We start from the raw sequence: 18,393 nt of genomic DNA on the forward strand, positions 1-18,393 counted from the left end.
AAAAAAATATGTCAGCAAAGATTATTATGATTTACTCACAATCCGCATCATTTCATATCACCATGGGTGTCACAGTCATAAAAAGCCATTTGAACTTTTATTGATGCGACCTTTGATGCGTTTTATTTACAACCGCCCGACTCTCTTGATGAGCGTCCCAGCTGTCCAATCAGGCTTCAGGTCAGACTCTCCAGGCCAGTGACGTCGATCTGTGGGCGGGTCTTAGAGAACGTTTCCTCATGTATCATCATCATCCCATGGACTGACTTGTTTGTTGTCGAGCAAGATGGAGTTCCTTTTGGGAAACCCTTTCAGTACCCCAGTGGGGCATTGCATTGGTGAGTAACCATATGTTTCTGATGCTACACTGCGTGAAGACAGATGTATAATTGTCCAGGAAATGTATTTAGTTTGTGCGATATCCGTTCACGGGCTCGCTACTGTTAGCATGCTAATGTTACAGCTGGAACCCGTTAGCCGCCTAGCTAACCTGTAGTAATGTTTATATCTGCTGCCAGTGTGACAAACATATCCCTAACTAATTAAAGGTGTGTTTTTGTCATAGGTCAGCGCTTAACTCATTAATGAATTCAATTATATAAACCTTAAATGACGACTAAAAGCTTAGTCAGCTAACAGTCAGTAAGCCACCTTTCATCGTCATTTAATGAGTTGATCTTCTGTTAGTTACTGGGGCGCCTTCATGGGTCATTTCCCCCTAACACATCATATATGTTATCCAGAGAGAGCAACGGATGGCTCCCTGCAAAGTGAAGACTGGACCCTGAACATGGAAATATGTGACATCATCAATGAAACAGAGGATGGGTGAGTAACTGGAGAAAATCAATACACACACTTATTGATCTTTGCTCTTATGTGCACCTGTCTTCCTTGTGCCGGTGCTGATTTGCTGTTTACATAATGAGATACACCATCAAAGCTAGTCCGTTTCCTGTTGCATCTGTGTCAGACTAAAAGAAGTAGCCTGGCTCTGGCTGTGCAAAGTGGATTTATGCAAGGCCTCGTTGCTTATCTCATCCCTCCATTAACCTTGTACTGTATGTTTAAGCTGGTGTGTGTGAAGTCCAGGTCTTGTTTGATTAGCAGGTTGTAAACTGGCTTAGGTGGGTCTAGACCTGTGCTCTGTGCTTTATAACAGTAGTATAAAAGTCTGACTCTACTTTTCTCTTCTACAAGCGGTGGCATACACCCACTGCTGTGTAGCTGCTTTGACCTGTTGTAGCTGGCAGAGACTTAAGAAGTGAATTATTACCACCTTATGTCAAAACAATCACATATGGGGGGATTGTCAAAGAATCATTGACATACACCTGCACCTTGTATTAAGCTTCCCAGTCTTTGTACTTGACTGAATCATCGCCTTCCCTCAGCTTTAAAGTCTCTCTTGATAATTGTGTTTTTCCCTAGGAAAACCAGTCTCTTTAAAAGCTGCAGGCACTGAACTATCCATAATGTGTGCTTCTGCTTGTGTGTTTATTTGTCCGTGTGCAGGCCAAAGGATGCCATTAGAGCAGTGAAGAAGAGGCTGAATGGAAACAGGAACTATAAAGAAGTGATGTTGGCTTTAACGGTGAGTTCAGTGTGGACAGACGAAGGTCATCACCACTGTGTTTACAGTATATACAGCAAGAACTCCCTGTATGACGGAAATAACATTTTTCCCTCAAGCAGTGTAAAAGTATGTTGGGCAAATAACTTGGGGCCCATATTATTGACATTCACACAAAATTTGCATCCAAAATATTATTTCCAAAGTTTCTTTTCTGCACCCATCAGGTTCTGGAGACGTGTGTGAAGAACTGCGGCCATCGTTTTCATGCCTTGGTCACTAGCAGGGACTTTGTGGATGGCGTACTTGTAAAAATCATCTCACCTAAAAACAACCCGCCTACAATCGTTCAAGATAAAGTCCTCGCCCTGATACAGGTAAAATAACAGATAAATAACCTAATGTCATAGATAAAACGTGTGTCTCTAACTGAGTTGGTGAGAGTTTGAATGGGGTTTAGGCGTGTATTACAGTATGTGTGGTTGTGCAGCAGGCCTCCTGTCCATCACAGGCAAAGCCTCAGGTAAAGTACAGTGTCTCCGGGGCTGCAGCTCTAGTTACCTGTCATAGCTCAGGTAACCCTGCTGGGCTCTTATTTCCTCCAGGGAAACCATGTGACCACAGCTAACAGCATGAACCCAGGAGGAGAGGAGTGTAGGGGAGGGGAGGGGGGGTACTGTACAACAACCGTCAAATTGTTCCTTGTTTGTCTGGACATTAGAAAGGCAAGGTTTTTTTTAAAGAGGAGGGTGAGATTGGAAAACTGTGGGAAAATGAATTGACGAGCACTCCCTTCATACAACAGAAAGAGTATTGTTGACATGCCTTTTTTGCACAATGTGTAATACAGTGTTGGCCAACATGACTGCGGTTGTGTTATGCTGCTCCCTTACAACCTTTCTCCTCCCTTAGGTGCCGATGTGTGTACTCTGCAGTTGTTAGAAAAAGTGCTTGTTTACACAGTAAATAGTGCTAGCCAAAATCTTTCCAGTTGGAGTTGACTTTTATTGCTTTTATGTAGTTTTTCATCCAAAGCTGGAAACAAAAGTATGCAATTTAAACGTGAGCTCATCTAAGCTTGTGGATGAAGTGACTCAGTGTAACACTTTGGGGATAAAGACCTCCTTCAAAGTCCTTGTGCTATTTTTCTTTAAAGTGTGTCATGTGTTTAAGCTCTTGTAATGGCCCAATTTAGCTTCATCCGGTCCAATCATGAGAGAGAGAAGCAAACAGCTTTGTGTGGTTTTCTGACTGAACTTATTCAAGCCAGACAAACAGAAATGATCAGAGAACAGGCCTCTTTTAGTAGTCTGACATCCCCCGGCTTTGTTTGCCGTGTTTGTCTCTCCCTTTAACCATTGCATTTCTTTTTGTCTCTTCCTTCTCCAGGCATGGGCTGATGCATTCAGGAGCAGTCCGGACCTCACAGGCGTTGTCCAAATCTACGAGGAGCTGAAGAGGAAAGGCATCGAGTTCCCCATGTCAGACCTGGAGACCCTGTCACCTATACACACACCTCAAGGGGTAGGAAGCAACTCATTAAGCAGCTTAAATGTGGACAAAGGTTTCTGTGTAAAGACCAAACTTATTGTGAGATAATTTCTCATAACTCCTCTTATTTCTCTGTTGTATCTAGGTGGCAACTGCTCCAGAGGGCGACACCACCCTTCATAAGTACAGCACCGCTACACAGCCTGCACCACAAGTTGTCCCACCAGCCTACACAGCCCCTCAGGTCCCCAACATCCTGGCATCTGGAGCCATAAATCCTACACCTGAACAGGTAGAATGTTCTTATCACAAGCACACTAAATCCAAACAGTCGTTTCAGAATATGTAAGCGTGCTGTAGCAGCCTGCCCGTCCCTCACAGCAGGACAGACTCCTACATTTTTGTGATTTTTATTTGGCTCCACACAGGTCACAATGATGGGTCACAACGCAAAACAAATAAAAACAATGTACTACTGCTTAGTTTAACTGTTTCAAGTAAATAGTTGCCAATCCCATTCTTATTTTGTCACATGATCCCTTGAAAGCCCTGACAAATGATTTAAAGCACCTATGTATCCACTACAGTTATCATTTCTTACCAGCTGGATTTTACTAAACATGAATTATTATGTCGACATTTTTGCCATAATTGAACAACCCTATGTGTAATTTGTATTTTTTTGTTTTGTTTTTGGCCTTTTTGCCTTTATAGTTGTGTTATGTTAATAACTCCTCACTGGAGCTTAAAGTTCTTTTCCAAAAGTGTGCTCAAAACTTTAGAAAGTCTGTGAATGTTTTTTTTTTCATACCTTGAGCTAACTAGCGCTTACGCTTTGTATGTTACTTTTACATAGAAGTTTCAACTGTTAATTCATAACCTTGAGCTCACCTCTCAACCTTTTTATTTGTTACTTAAGATAACTGTTTGAAGTGTGTATCTGTTTCATCATAGTGTATTTTTCTTCTCAATTTATTTGTTACTTTTAGTGAAATATCTCATCTTTGTTTTCATACTTGTTGCTAACTACGTCAGCTGTAACTATTTCACCCTATGTGCTCACTTGTGTAATTACACATGCGTTGTTATGTTTCCTTTTATAACTGACTGAGGTTAACAGGTAGCTTAAGTGTTTTTGTAATGAGTGTTAGCCTCATTCAGCTTTGAAACATTTTCTTGCGGTTTATATTTTAAGAATTAAGAAACTATGTACACAAAAAGTTTTTTGTTCACTCTGACATCCAGATCTGCCGGCTGCGCAGCGAGCTGGACATTGTTCGCGGAAACACAAAGGTGATGTCAGAGATGTTGACTGAGATGGTGCCAGGACAGGAAGATGCTTCAGACTATGAACTACTACAGGCAAGAAGTGTGTGTGTGTGTGTGTGTGTGTGTGTGTGTGTGTGTGTGTGTGTGTGTGTGTGTGTGTGTGTGTGTGTGTGTGTGTGTGTGTGTGTGTGTGTGTGTGTGTGTGTGTGTGTGTGTGTGTGTGTGTGTGTGTGTGTGTGTGTGTGTGTGTGTGTGTGTGTGTGTGTGTGTGTGTGTGTGTGTGTGTGTGTGTGTGTGTGTGTGTGTGTGTGTGTGTGTGTGTGTGTGTGTGTGTGTGTGTGTGTGTGTGTGTGTGTGTGTGTGTGTGTGTGTGTGTGTGTGTGTGTGTGTGTGTGTGTGTGTGTGTGTGTGTGTGTGTGTGTGTGTGCACTAATGCTCATAATATATGGACTCAGAATATAGAGAGGAAGACTACGACTTACTGGTTAAGACTGGGTTCATGTTTTTAAAATAAGGCCCTAACAGTGTTTTGAGTCTTAAGAAAATGCTTACACACGTGTTCACCTGCATGCTTGTTCACAGTTTGAGTTGTGATGCACGGATTGCAGTCATATGACTATGGACTGGGCAAGCTGCGTCATAAGATTTGTATTTTTGAGTTCATTAGACACCTTCAGCGATCACACCGCAGCAGCGATGATAGGTGTGTCTACCCGAGAGTGGCCCGGTGCGCATTTATGCACAATGCACAGTGCTGAAACTGAAAAATCTGATGACCTGCAACAGAATCCCTAAGAATCAGATGTAACACCTTTTCTACACATCCAAAAGCTCCCACTCAGACAGTCGTGGTTCATACAGTGAAATAGTTTGGAGTGACACAGCCATCCTCCTTACAATCCAGAGCTTCATCAGAGCTGTTTTCAACCTTTTTATTGTAGATGCTTAAAGTTGATCAGTCCTCTCTGATGGATTCCCTCTGTCCTGTCGCATTACAACAGTTTACAACAGTTTTTGGTCCGGCTGCTCTAATGTCTCTTATTTGCTGCAGTGACATCACTGCACACATTGGAACCTCTACAGCTGCTTTAAACAGCTTCTCTGAACATTTAAAGTAAAGAGTTGAAGAATATATCAATAAACACAACACAATAAAACATCACCTGAAAGCTTGCACGGTTCAAGATAATTTATAATAATTTAACGATACATTTGGATCTGTGTTTGAACAGTTTCACAGCCTGTAAGACAAACATGAAGACTCACAGATAACTGAGAGTGAAAGCTCAAATTAGAAGCATCAAATAAATATATTACTGTGCTAAAGTGAAAATCTCAAGCCCATCTTGGAACTCGCCTCATAATCTAACCTTGAGGACTCGGGTGATGGAGACTCGACTCTGATTATTTATTTTTACTCTGACTCAACTCTGACATGAGCACTAGGGACTCATGACCCAACTGGAGGTTTGATGACTCGACTGCAACGCTGGCTGAATATTGTGTGGATGAACAAATCTAAAAGTCAAATATTTTAACTTAAGAATGAAGCAGCAGGAGAAAACAGTTATCTCAGACCAATATGCATCTGTGTGTTCTTACGTTTATACACTTTGTGCTCGTGCATGTTCTAGGAGCTGAACAGGACCTGCAGAGCCATGCAGCAGAGGATAATGGAGCTCATCTCTTGTGTTTCCAACGAGGCAGTGACTGAGGAGCTGCTGCACGTCAACGATGACCTTAATAACATCTTCCTACGCTACGAAAGGTTAGAATAAACGGAGAAAAAAACACATACAAACAACACCTTGGTCTGTTTGCACACGTTTGGTTAAGTCAAGTTAAGAAGTCCTTCTCATTTCTTTCATGGTCTTTTTTTTTGCCTCAGGTATGAGAGGTTCAGGTCCGGGAGGTCTGCAGCTCAGAGTGTGAACAATGGGGTGAGTCAGTCAGTCTCTCAGGTGGGGAAACATTGCATCACCTGTTTGTTTTTTAGTGACTGATGTTTCTGTGTCAGTAGTGTGGACTGCATGTTGCATTACAAGTCATATCAGGCATTAATGCTGTTATCCATCAATTACCCAGGCAGTTCCCATAACTGAGTCATAAAGAGCGAGTCATGCAGTGTCACTGGATCAGAGCAGCAGGCCAGACTAGCATGAGTTAGCAGGTTTTTAAGTTAGTCTCCACGGAGTTTAGAAAATGAAATGCCTGTAAGTATGAACGCATGTGAAATTTTTAATGGTATTAAGTAAATTACCTAATTTGAAATGACAATTCTGTTCAAGGCATTTTCCACCATGTGTTAGCATCAAGCTAATGCATTCATTTATGTGCATTCAGTCCATCCTGGGGAAGTCTGACCCCCCCACCCCAGTACAGTCAGAGCAGGCCTGGTGTGTTTACCACTAGTGTCCAGTATGGGCAAATATCGCCTGTGACGATGCAGTAATCAATGCTAAGCAGAGTCTCTGAATTTTGGCAAGTACTGGAAGAAAGCCACTTTTTATTTGGAGAAGAACTTCTTGTTCTCTGTGCCAGGGCGAAGTACAACCAACAGTCTGGTCTATGGAGTGCGGTTCTCCTAAAGGGTGATTTCTGAACTATCAGCCAAAAACTTTTGTCAACAGTGTTGAAAGCCTTGTTTCAATTAGCATCACCTAAAATACTTTTTTTTCCCTTTCATTTCTTGTTTCCTGTTTTACTTTGTTTTACAGCCTTTCAGCCTTACTGTTTCCTGATTTTCAAGCTTTGTCAAAGCCTCCATGAAATAAGCAAGTCATTCCTTTACTTTCTAAACAGGTCCATGTGCTGTACATACCATGCCTGGGGCGGCTAGCAGTAGAGACCATTCTTGCTTCATCTCTTTATACAATAAGGGGAAAATGTACTTCTGTGTAATGTATCCTTGTAATCCTTTTGCTAATGGTCTAAATCTAAAGGAACACATAAAAACATTAAATAAACCCCGAACTGGGCTGCGGAGCTTTTAGTGTCTTCCTGCTCAGGGGCTGTTTGTGCAAATTCCAAGCAGGAAGTTTGACTACATTTGGGTAGTCATACAAGCCCTGACAGCCACACACAGTTAGAGTGAATTTATAACTGTTTCAGAGAGTTGGTGGTAACTGCGCTGCAGTGTTTAATGGTAATTCTGCCTACCCATATCCCTGCGACATGATTGGCTGTTTGTTGTATTTTTATTCTTGTCTTTAATGTCGGGTGTGAACTAGCTTTTTAGGTGCATAAGCGCCCCCCATTCCCAGTGTCTGGGTGGTGTAATTACAGGTTCAAATCTATCAAACTTTTATTGAACATTTTTATATTTATATTGAGAAAAAATACATTGCGATAATTATTGTTATGGTTTTAATGCCCAGGCCTAGCAGTAGCCCCTCCCCCAGGTGGGTGACACTCCCACAGCTAGGTGTTTGCTCTGCCCTCTGAGTCTGCCTTCTCACCGTAAACAATAGGGCACGGAGGGAGAAAAAGCCAGAGACACCCAAGCCCTTCCAGAGAGGGGGCGTGGTCAAACAGCTCATTTGCATTTAAAGCTGTAGACACAGAAACAGCCTGTTCTGAGCAGGGTTGAAATAGAGGGGTTTATAGACATGATCGAATACATGATCAGAGTGGATTTAGATCAAGAAACTTCACACACATGTTTTGGGTAGCTTTGAGACTTATTTAAACTGGTTGAAGAGGAGGAAAATATGTGACCTTTTAACAGTGATGTCCCACTCTAAATCTTTCCTGCAATCACAACAATTTAAACTTTTTGTGACTGTAAATACAGTGTGTATAAAATATTTTATTGTACCATTCATTTAAGGCAGTAATATTTCCCAGAAATATTATCTCTCATGGAGAATGTTTCAGACGTTTCGCTGTATTAGAAACATAGAAGTATTTTATTTTGTAAACCTACATGTGCAGAAGAAAGTTGTCTTGTAAAGTTGCTTTACAAATACTGAAAGTAGGGTTCCATCATCCATGCAGTATCCTGTGCAATCTCAACAGGACCTTGAGATTGCAACATTTTCTCAGTTAAACACAACAATCGAAATACCCACAGCAAGTTTATCCTATGAACACACGCATTAAAACTCCTTTGGAACATACAAAACTCCTCATTGGGTTTCCAGTTGTATTTAGACACGTTGTATCATTCACAGTTGTCATGTCATTACATTGTGTCCCTGCACAGGCATGTTACTGGTATTCACTGTCTCTTCCTTTCTGTTCTTTTCTGTTCTTCTGTTTTTCTGTGGCTAGCTGAGACAGGCAAGTATGAAAATATTGTCGACCTCCCTGAACGATCAGAGCTGCTCACCCCACAGTGACTGTAAAAAAACATGGCTGAATAATATGGGCCCTGCCTCCTCCACTAGTATCTATCACCCCCATATGGCATGTTTTGACTTAGTTTTTTATGATATGATGAACCTGGAGATAGACTACAGTGACACAAGCTAATGCTTAAAACAGTAACGGCTTAAACCTCCAGGACCAAATATTCAATCTCCCCTCTCCCTCCCTGCTGTATTTCGACCTTCTTAAGGGGACTGTTTTGACCTTCAAGATAACTCACTTTTCTAACAATGAAAACAACAGTAGATTAAGAATTAATTAGGATTTGCACAATTCATCCTTCCCCCTTAAGAAACCGTTTTTCCAGAAGGTACTCAATTTCCTCAGTTTGACATTTTCATGCTCTCCTGAAGCTAACCACCACCTTTTTTTGTCTACTTTTTCTCATAATGCATCATGCCTTTTATTTTTAACCACCATTTTTGTTCTGAAATATATATTTTTTAAGACAGTCAAATGACTATATTCTGTTTCCTACCTCTCCTTAGCCTCCCACCAAAGGATTTGTTTTGCTGCTCATGATCCAGAATCCCCGAGTCCTTCTCTTAGAATACAAAATAAAAGGAGTGTTACTGTGTGTTTTCTTTTGCCTTAGGTTCTGAGTGAGGCTACAGAAGATAACCTCATAGACCTCGGCCCTGGCTCCCCTGCGGTGGTCAGCAACATGCCCAGCGCTGCAGCCCCGACCAGCTTGCCCCCCGCCATCACAGCCCCGGCAGGGAGGCCCTCCTCCCCGGCCACCCTGGCCTCTCGCCTGGCCGGTCTTGGTACGTTGTACACACTCAGACATTTGCTTACTGTAGGGCTCATTCTGACATCACATAATGTACTACGTTAACATACATGACTGCTGTATAGGAACTTTTTTTAAATCCTTTTTGCAAAGAGCTCACAAACATTTCTTAAAACAGTTTCTACATTTGTAAATTCAACGTATTTATTACTGTGTTTTTGTTATGTAAGAGATAATATACTGTCAAATCTGGTGAATAAGATGCTCTATTTCTACCTATTTTTTCATCTAAAAAGTTGGCTGCATCCTATTTACCAACATACAGCTAAAATGGTGACACGCACCATCATAACCACAAGAGCAGCCACCACCATCACCCATTGCAAGCAACCTGATTTATTTACCATGGGACCATTTATTGCTTATTGCCGGCTGTCCTTGGATGAATTGCGACAATATAGTGATAATTGTGTGACTGCTTTGTGACTGATAATGGTGTTTTTGTCCCCCTCCAGACGTGGGTGCAGACAGTGTGAGCAGCACCTTGAGCACTCTGTCCAGCTGTAAGCCTCCTCCTGCTCAGGATGACTTTGATGTGTTTGCTCAAACCAGGACTGGAACTCTGCCTGAGCCGAACAAGACGTAAGGAAGGACACGTCAGAAATGTCTTCTTGAAACTACATTTCATCATTTTCTATGACGTCAAAGTATATCGAATGATTCAGTGTTTCATGCAGAGGTGATAGAAGTTGAATCTCATAGGATGTCATGGTCATTTTGAGGCCTATAATGAATCATTTTGTGACCAACAGCACATAGAAATGGTATAAAAAAATATAGAAATGTCACACAGACTTATTCAACTGTGTTGTTTTGATTAGGGTTCAGCCCTGAAGGGGTAGAACCCTTGTTGTGTTTGTGTGAATGTATCGTTATTATTATTATTATTTGTCTTGTGCTGCGGCTCAAATGATAATTAGTGTGTTGGCTTTAAACAGTCTATCCCTTCCTCTTGTTTCAGATCTACAGCCGAAGACAGCAAAGTCCCAGACAGCCTTCCTCCCACTCTGGAAGTCGTACAGCCGACTGCAGGAGCGGTGAGTCTCTGTGGCGTTTGTGTGTCTGCTGTGGACTTTTAATTTTCAGTGTCTTCGTAAGAAAACATCTGGAGGGTGTTGATTGTATGCACCATGATTAAACAGACAGCTTGGCTTAGTCCTGGGCGATAAAACAATAATTATCGCGATATAACTTTTCTTGGCATTTTCCAGCACCGCACTGATTTTATGATGGTGAAATGTTCCTCTGTTTAGGTATAGCTTGTCATGTTCTGACAATAAGGAATAATGAAACCACAATTAACCATCTGGTTTCTTCAACTTTCACTCAGGAGCAAAAATCTGCCTTTAAATTATGAAAGAAATAATGATTAAACATTTATCATGCTAATTATCGATGATAATGTGAAATTTGTTATCGCCATAATATTTTTAGTCATATCGCCCAGCCCTACCGTTGCTCTTGCTTGTGCTGCTTGATGATGATAATCGCTTAATTAAAATTGAAAAAAACACATTTTTAGCTTAACTTTGAGAATATTTTTTCTTACTCACCTTCAGTCTTAACCCCATATGGTTTAAATACTCTGGCTACAATTCCTGCTGGCTGGTTATAAATCTGTGTGACCCCTTGGCTGTTGTGTTTCACGCTTTACTAAAAGTGAGAACTAGTGTGTGGTGTGCACATCCAGGCAAAATGCAAATAAGGTGCAGGGTTAAACATTGACTAACTGCAGATTAAAAGAGAAAGATCAGCACACTGTTTTTTACCATTTTATTTTTTTACAGGGCAACATTTCAATCTGCAAAATCTTCCTGAGGAAAATATGCTTACTCCCTTGCGTATCTCATTGTGGAATATTTAGATACTTCTATAAACCTCTGCCAGCTCAAACATTTGTTTGAAATCTATTTTTGTGCTACATTGTAAAATGCAAAGAGGTTTTTCTTCTTCCTGAAGTATATGTCGACCCTCTGCTATGTTTGTTGTCCCTTTCTTGACTTGATCAACAGGTGATAGTGATTCTTGACACACACTAGAAAAGACTGTTTGTCTCCTGCCACATTTGTCTGAGGGACATTTTGTAGATCGAAATGTTGCCCCGATCAAATACATAGCCATTGGGAGCTGAACAGTGTGCAGACCTTTCTCTCGTTTTCATGCTTTACTAACAATTACTTACACAGATTTTGTCTTGTCCAATAAAGTATGTGTGTGTGTGGCTTTGTGTTTACCCTGTTTTGACACTTTACACTACTGAATTGTGGGGTCATAGGGTTGATCATGTGCTGCTGCATGCGCTCAGTCATCTCCTGCTGTGACTGCCATCATCATCATGTCCGTCCACACATATTGAATTCTTTTTGTTGACCACACAAAATACTTCCTGAGTTTGTATTTGAGTTCCTTTAAATCATATATTTTTTTGTTGTGTTTCGGGCGGGTTTTTTTTTGTTTGTTTTGTTTCTGTTGTGGCATTGCTGCCCCCTCCACCTGGTCTTGATGCTGCCCACCCCCCCCACTGTAGGGTGTCCGAGGCCAGACCTCTGTTATGGATGACATAGAGCAGTGGCTGTGTACTGATGTGGTGAGCCCATCATGATTTTTATTTCTGCCTGGAGTTCTGTCTCACCTTTTCTCTTTTCCTTTTTTCATCCTGTTTCAATCTTTCATAATTTGAAAGTGTTTTTACATTAACACATTTCTCACACATTTCCTCACTGTTTGATCAGTCATGGATTCATATCCTACTTCACCTAAACCTTCCTAACAACAAAGTGACAAAGTGGTCAAATCAGTATGGAGTTTTGCTTGCAAAGAGTAATGATATAAAACAAACTTTGAAGAGGTCTGAGGCTCTCAGAGGGGGAGTGAAGGTCCAATATGTCAGATATTTAATTCATTAAATCATACAATGACCTTACTATATGATCCGACATTAAGGAAACATGCTGTGTTGATGTACTGGCTTCTCTGTCAACAATGCAGCAGCCACTATGTCCTCCTTCAACATTTAGATTCCCGTATGGAATGGTTTGAGTTTTGGTTGCTAAAGCACTGCAAAACTTCATGCTCATTTTTCAACAAGTCCAGGATGCGTTGTTGAGTGGTGTTCCAGCTGTTTGGTTGGGAAACAACTGGTGGATTTTCATTCCTTATCACATTCATGAGCAGAATGTATTCTGGTTTTGGTGGTAATATCGGGTGAGTGGCTCAGTGTTGTGTGTTGAAGTTTTGAGTGTGCGTGTGAAATATCTCCACGGTGATGTTGATTGGTGTTTGGCACATGAGAAAGATAATGAATGTCCTGTTTTGCGAGGATTAATTGAAGCAGAATAAACTCTGAGGTGTGACATTTTTTTAAATTTTCTTTAACAGAAAGGAGATGAAGGTGAAGAAGGCGTGACAAGTGAAGGTAGGCAAACTTTAATCTCCTCTTAAATAAAGAGTTGTTCCCATACTGATTGGGTCTATAACATGGTATCTGTATGGTGAGTATACCAGTCTATACACGGATCAGATACTTTTAATAATTGTGCTCTAAGAAATAAACATTTTTCAACAGAATTCAGTTTGTGTTCACCACAGAGCAAGTTTAACCGTACTGCCACATTGGATTTATCATGGCTGGCTGCAAAAACAACAACAACAAATAACTGATGCACTAAAACTTCATTTTGCTGTCATAAAGTATGATGTCAACAAAGTAAACGTCTGGAATAGGCTCAAATTGACTTTATTTGCACATACTGAAACTAAAAAAGTTAAATGAATCTGATTGTAAAAACATATTTACTGTATTGTCCAAAGCTACAGATATTAAAGCTGTTTGTGTTGTCAAAAATCTAAGGCCCACTTTAAGCCTAGTTATAGTTATACTATATAAAACCCTCTGAGGTCGCCGTTGTCATAGCAACCAGCTAAACAGATGTGCTCTTTAGAGCATCCTGTACTTTCATGTTTCATACTTTGTTTGTAAAAGAATGAAATAAACAATAAAATACATTTTTAGAGTCAGTGTGTTCTAAAACCAACACAAATAATACACACATGATTACACAACAACAAGTATCAGAAGGTACTGTAATGAATTATGTATTTCTGTCATCTGTGTATTATTGAATCGATATCAAATTGAATTTTGAGGTCCTTGACAACACACAGCCCTCAGATAGGCTTTGGTTTAGATGGATTATTATCATTAATGTGAATCAGGGCCAGATGAACATGTAATCTAAAAAGACACAAGAGTACCAGAAAGAGAAAAAGGCAATAATGCAGAAAGGATATAGTGCAAAACAAATCTGTAAAATTAAGGAAATAAAGTTTTTAGGTTCAAATTTTCCCCCACATCCTCACTTCTGATTGGTTACCTGTGCGCGGTGACGGTAGTTAAATGTAACCCGATAAAACTAACTATTCACTGGCATTGCAGATGCAAATGCACCTGAGGGTGCAGCTGTTGTTACACGTACACATTAACTCTAGGTTATATATTTGTGACCATTTTGATATTCATCCTGCTCTGTGCTCTGTTTGTTTTCCTGCCCGTTTGTCCTTCGCAAGTCAAATTCATGAACCGTATTCAAAGTTTGCAAAATGTGATCATGTAGTAATATTTATTTAAAGGAAGAATGTGCGACTTTTTGATCCAGTAGATGTCGCCCTCGAGCATCAGCATGAAACCAAAACAAACTGCTGTTTGGAGACAACGCCGCTATTCTAAAGCCTCCGCTCTCCTCCAGCGGCACACCTCCAACCCCCCTCCTATAAAGCCATGTAAACATGATGTAAACACGGCCCGACAACAGCACAGCCAGCGTGACTCGCGCTACTCACTTATTGTAGACAGTCATGACTCAGAGAGACATTTAGATAGAATGATTTATGTGTAACATGTCGCACATTCTTCCTTTACTACTGGAATCTTCTGTTAACAAAGATGTGAACAGAAGATTATAGTTACTTGGTTTTGTCTGGTAAAGAAAAGTTAAGCTCTAGAAATCAGCATTCAGAAGAATAAATCTCTACATTTTGATTAAAAGCTACTTACTGTTTCACATCTCAAATTTACATTCTCTTCCTTCCTTTAAAAAAAAATATATTTCCAGAGTTCGATAAGTTCCTAGAGGAGAGAGCCAAAGCAGCAGAGATGGCCCCGAGCCTACCGTCGCCCCCCAGTGGCGAACCAGGAGCGGGGCAGGGGACCCCAAGCCGCAAAAAGCCAGAGCGGCCAGAGGACTCTTTGCTGGCCATGTAGACCCTCCATCCTCTCAAGCTGCATCACCCACGAGGAGAGACTGACCTGACACTGAAAACACACCCATCTCACAACACTGATCAGTTACACTACAAAGATTTGTACACGCTCTCCTAACCAAAAAAAAAAAAAAAAAGGGAATCATTTGTGTTTGGGTTAATGTATCATCAGAAAGGGAAGAAAACACACAGAAAAGCTTATTTTGATACGCCAGCAGAAGAAGAATCTCCCACACATGGTGACGTGTGTCATAGACTTTGAGGTGGCCCTGCTGTCACCTTCCTCTTTAGGTGTGAGGAATCTCCCTCTGCCTGTTTGGACTGCAGAGCTTCTTGTTGCAGCTAATCCATAAAAAAAAAAAAAAAAGTTTTATAAAAGAAGTGACCCGCTGTCCTCGTTAACCGTAGAGAATCACTTTCTTACCTAAGCCCTTAAAGCATGCATCAACACCACGCAACTCTCCCAATCATTTACGTTCTCATGATTAAAGACAGAAATATTATGTTGTTAATGTAGGCCGGATGCGGACCTAAGACGATATTGTTTTTGGTGTTTGTATCAAGTCCCTTCGCAAGTCAGTCAGTCAGTCTTGAGTTGAACTGTAAATCTGTAAATGACAAATGTGGAGTTTATTAGTCGTGTGTATATTTAAGCTACATAATGTATGAAAGAGATGTTGATTTAATGCAGAGTAAAACAAAAAAGAAAAGGGGGAGGGGGGGGGTTTATCATCCAGCTGCTCTGACGAAAGGGGATGTACCTGAGTGGGCTCACGAGAAAAGGGAACGTCATTAACTAAAAAATGAACCGAACGAGAAGAAGAGAATGTAGTTTTTTTTGCGATTGGCATCATTGCGCATTGCAAACCAACAAATGTGTTGTCGATTTCTCTCTGATTGAACGTGCTGATTTGTTCAGTGCGAAGAGATTACGTTGCTGAGATTTTCTTAGCCTGAAGCTGCTGTCTGACTCATTTTTGAAGGTAGTTTGTGTGTAACTCCATCTGCAGAGAAATACTCTAGTTACTCTTGTTTCAAGCTGAACGTTTTATCTCTTTCTTTTTCTTTTTTTTGCATAGGTTGCGCTGTATTATTTGTGTTCTGCGTTCACAGGACCAAATCTGTGCTCTCACCTGGATGTTTGGAGGACATCTCTTGATAATCCGGTTTCTTACGTGCAGCGATGTAATTAAAATCACACTACAGAAGCTGTTTGCACGTTTAGTGCCGTGCATTTCTCCCGTTTTATTTCGTCTCTGCTGACCTTTCAACGTGACATTTTGTTTGCAGAAATGAGCTGGCTGCAGACACGGCAGCAGCACTACAAATGAGCGCTCCCTTGACAACATTTAATGCAACATGTTCTACAACAAACAACAAGCTGGAAAAAAAACAAGCACGCACTTTGACGTCAGCGTTACCTTTGGACGTGTGAAGTAGATCACTTAACACTAATGTAATTAATGAGGGAAATATTGAAGCAGAAGTGTAGAAATTATTTATTTGGAGCTATTTTTCTCTTCAGATCAGTATTTTTAATCATTTTATTGTAATAAGGAAAACATGAAATGTGCTGTTCTAAGGGACAGACGCTGTTTGTTTTGAGTGTTTCTGGATTTTCTTTCGATGTGTACATTGCTGCTGGCTAATGTATCCTCTTTGTCATGGTTCTGTTTGTTAGATATTCTTGTTGTGTCCACGCAGAGTTTATAAAGCTGATTCTTGCTGTAAGAGACTCCCATTTATCTCATGAAGGATACTGGTTATTAGTCTTTATTGCTCTTACTTTAATGGACTGTAAGCACATGAAAAAACAGACGTCATTAACTTCCTTTCAACACTTTTGACAAGCATTAACATTGCACATTTTAAAAAGGGAAGCCTCCTTCTGTTCCCTCGTTTCAGTGTCCAACACGTGTGTGTGTGTGTGTGTGTGTGTGTGTGTGTCAGCTGTTCTGTAGCTTTATATCGGCTCATTGAGAAAAAAAGCAACACGCCTCTAAATGTGTTTTCTAAAGAATACATGTTGTCACTCTCCTGTTTGATCATCCTGGTTTATATCAGTGACGTGAAACTGAATCTGAGCGTTCCTGAAACTCCCATCAGTTGTCTTTTTTTTTTGCAGGAGAACGATGTGTTTCCTCGTGCGTCTCTGAATGATATGAAAAGATGCTGAGAATGGAGGCTGTGCTGTGCGACTGCTACTTTTCCTGAGTTGCCTCATCTCTCTTTTTTTTTTCTGTGTTTTTTGACTTCTGCATGAACTCTAATAAAACACTAGCAGTGTGTCCGCAAGCTTGTTCTGTTGTCATTTTTTTTTGTTGAATAAAATATCTCTCCAGTCTTCTCCTCGGTGTGCCATCCCTCTCCCTCTTCAGATGGTTAGAATGACCGGTAGTAAACCCTTTCCATTTACCTTACACCCATCCACCCCCCCTCCTCCTGTCTCTCTCTAGAGGCCGGTGGGCCCCTCACCAGGGGCTTCCCCATTGGTTGTCAGGAATCGCCTCATCCTAGACGTGGCCCCTCTAGCCTGGGCTCAGTCACTGGAGCGTTTTTTCCCGGTCAAACAGAAAAGAGGGGTGTGCCTGTCAGACAGAGGACTGGACTACAGTAGTGAAGAGGGATCCTCTCTGACTCAACATGTGCTGTTTCTTTTATCACATGAATCTTTATGAACTCATATCACTCGAATAGAGCTGCTGGATCTCTCTCTCTCTCTTGAAGGTAAATGGATCCTTTTATGTTCTCTCTGAAGGAGAATTTCACCCCAAAAAAAACCAAAGGTAATAATTTAAAAAATGTCTTTCATTTTCTGCCATGTATTTTAAATTTCCTAAAGAAAAAAAAAATTAAATCATGTGGACATTTAGTAAAACAAACCATGTGCCTCTTGTTGGTGTAATGCTGACTGTGTAATGATAATCATGAGCCAATGTTTCTAAATTTAGCACCCCATAACTGTGCTTGTTCTCCAGTAGTGATAAAAAAAAAAAGAGATGTTGATTCTATTTCCCGTGCTTCTCATTTTCCTGAACGTAGTAATGTGTGTTGCAGAGTCAGTGTGTGGATCTGCTGGATTCTCAAGAACTTCTTCACTGAAGAGAAGAACAAGGAGCCACTTTTCCCCCCAAGACAACACATGCTCCCTGTTAGCACACCCTGCTGGTTGGACTACAGAGCCTGACCACACACACACACACACACACACACACACACACACACACACACCCTACTTGTGTCAGAGGTCAGATCGGTTAGAAGAAGACCATGTAGATGAAATAATCCACTGAGTGGTATAGTGGAATAGACAGCTGTTGCACCTGTTTAGCAGCGTAGACGGAGAGATGATCTGCCCTCCTGGATGTGTTCAATACGAGGGGGAATGTAGGCCAGAGCTGTGGTGCATTGTAGTTGCATTGCATGTCACGCTCACAGTGCAATGGATCTGCTCTGCAACACAGAACTTGGTCATAGAACAACTCCGACCTCACAGATTCTTACTGTACACCTTCTTCTGCATCTCATTCACTCAACGTTACCCCTGTTTTCCTACTTCTTCCCTGTATTTATTCATGGAATAGTTTGTACTAAAATTGATGTCACAATTATTTGGGGTGTGCGGGGCATGTAATACATT

At 40.9% G+C, this 18,393-nt stretch overlaps 1 protein-coding gene across 5 annotated transcripts; it reads left to right on the forward strand.

Annotated features, from left to right (window-relative positions):
• The first annotated feature begins 232 nt into the window (after positions 1-232).
• On the forward strand, positions 233-17,046 carry tom1l2 (target of myb1 like 2 membrane trafficking protein). Of its 5 annotated transcripts, none has more exons than XM_061028931.1 (15): positions 233-338; positions 744-828; positions 1,516-1,594; positions 1,801-1,950; positions 2,963-3,120; positions 3,218-3,356; positions 4,310-4,426; positions 5,968-6,101; positions 6,222-6,294; positions 9,297-9,468; positions 9,950-10,076; positions 10,456-10,531; positions 12,022-12,081; positions 12,873-12,909; positions 14,606-17,046. In XM_061028931.1, the coding sequence occupies exons 1-15, from the start codon at positions 287-289 to the stop codon at positions 14,752-14,754; spliced, it is 1,608 nt and encodes a 535-aa protein (XP_060884914.1). In that variant the 5' UTR covers positions 233-286; the 3' UTR covers positions 14,755-17,046. The 5 variants fall into 5 exon arrangements, with proteins under 5 accessions (XP_060884914.1, XP_060884917.1, XP_060884916.1 ...); XM_061028934.1 differs by having other exon boundaries at positions 6,222-6,273; XM_061028933.1 differs by having other exon boundaries at positions 2,963-3,097; positions 3,210-3,356.
• The last annotated feature ends 1,347 nt before the right edge of the window (positions 17,047-18,393 follow it).

The sequence above is a fragment of the Labrus mixtus genome, chromosome 21 (assembly GCF_963584025.1).
Source record: "Labrus mixtus chromosome 21, fLabMix1.1, whole genome shotgun sequence".
In the NCBI taxonomy this organism is placed as follows: domain Eukaryota; kingdom Metazoa; phylum Chordata; class Actinopteri; order Labriformes; family Labridae; genus Labrus; species Labrus mixtus.

What these genes read in the sequence shown, in the direction of transcription:
- tom1l2 (XM_061028931.1), top strand. Translation starts at nt 287, where the DNA reads ATGGAGTTCCTTTTGGGAAACCCTTTCAGTACCCCAGTGGGGCATTGC. An exon ending in CCCAGTGGGGCATTGCATTG is followed by an intron (nt 339 to 743) that starts GTGAGTAACCAT and finishes TATGTTATCCAG; the next exon opens with AGAGAGCAACGGATGGCTCC. An exon ending in CAGACTATGAACTACTACAG is followed by an intron (nt 4,427 to 5,967) that starts GCAAGAAGTGTG and finishes TGCATGTTCTAG; the next exon opens with GAGCTGAACAGGACCTGCAG.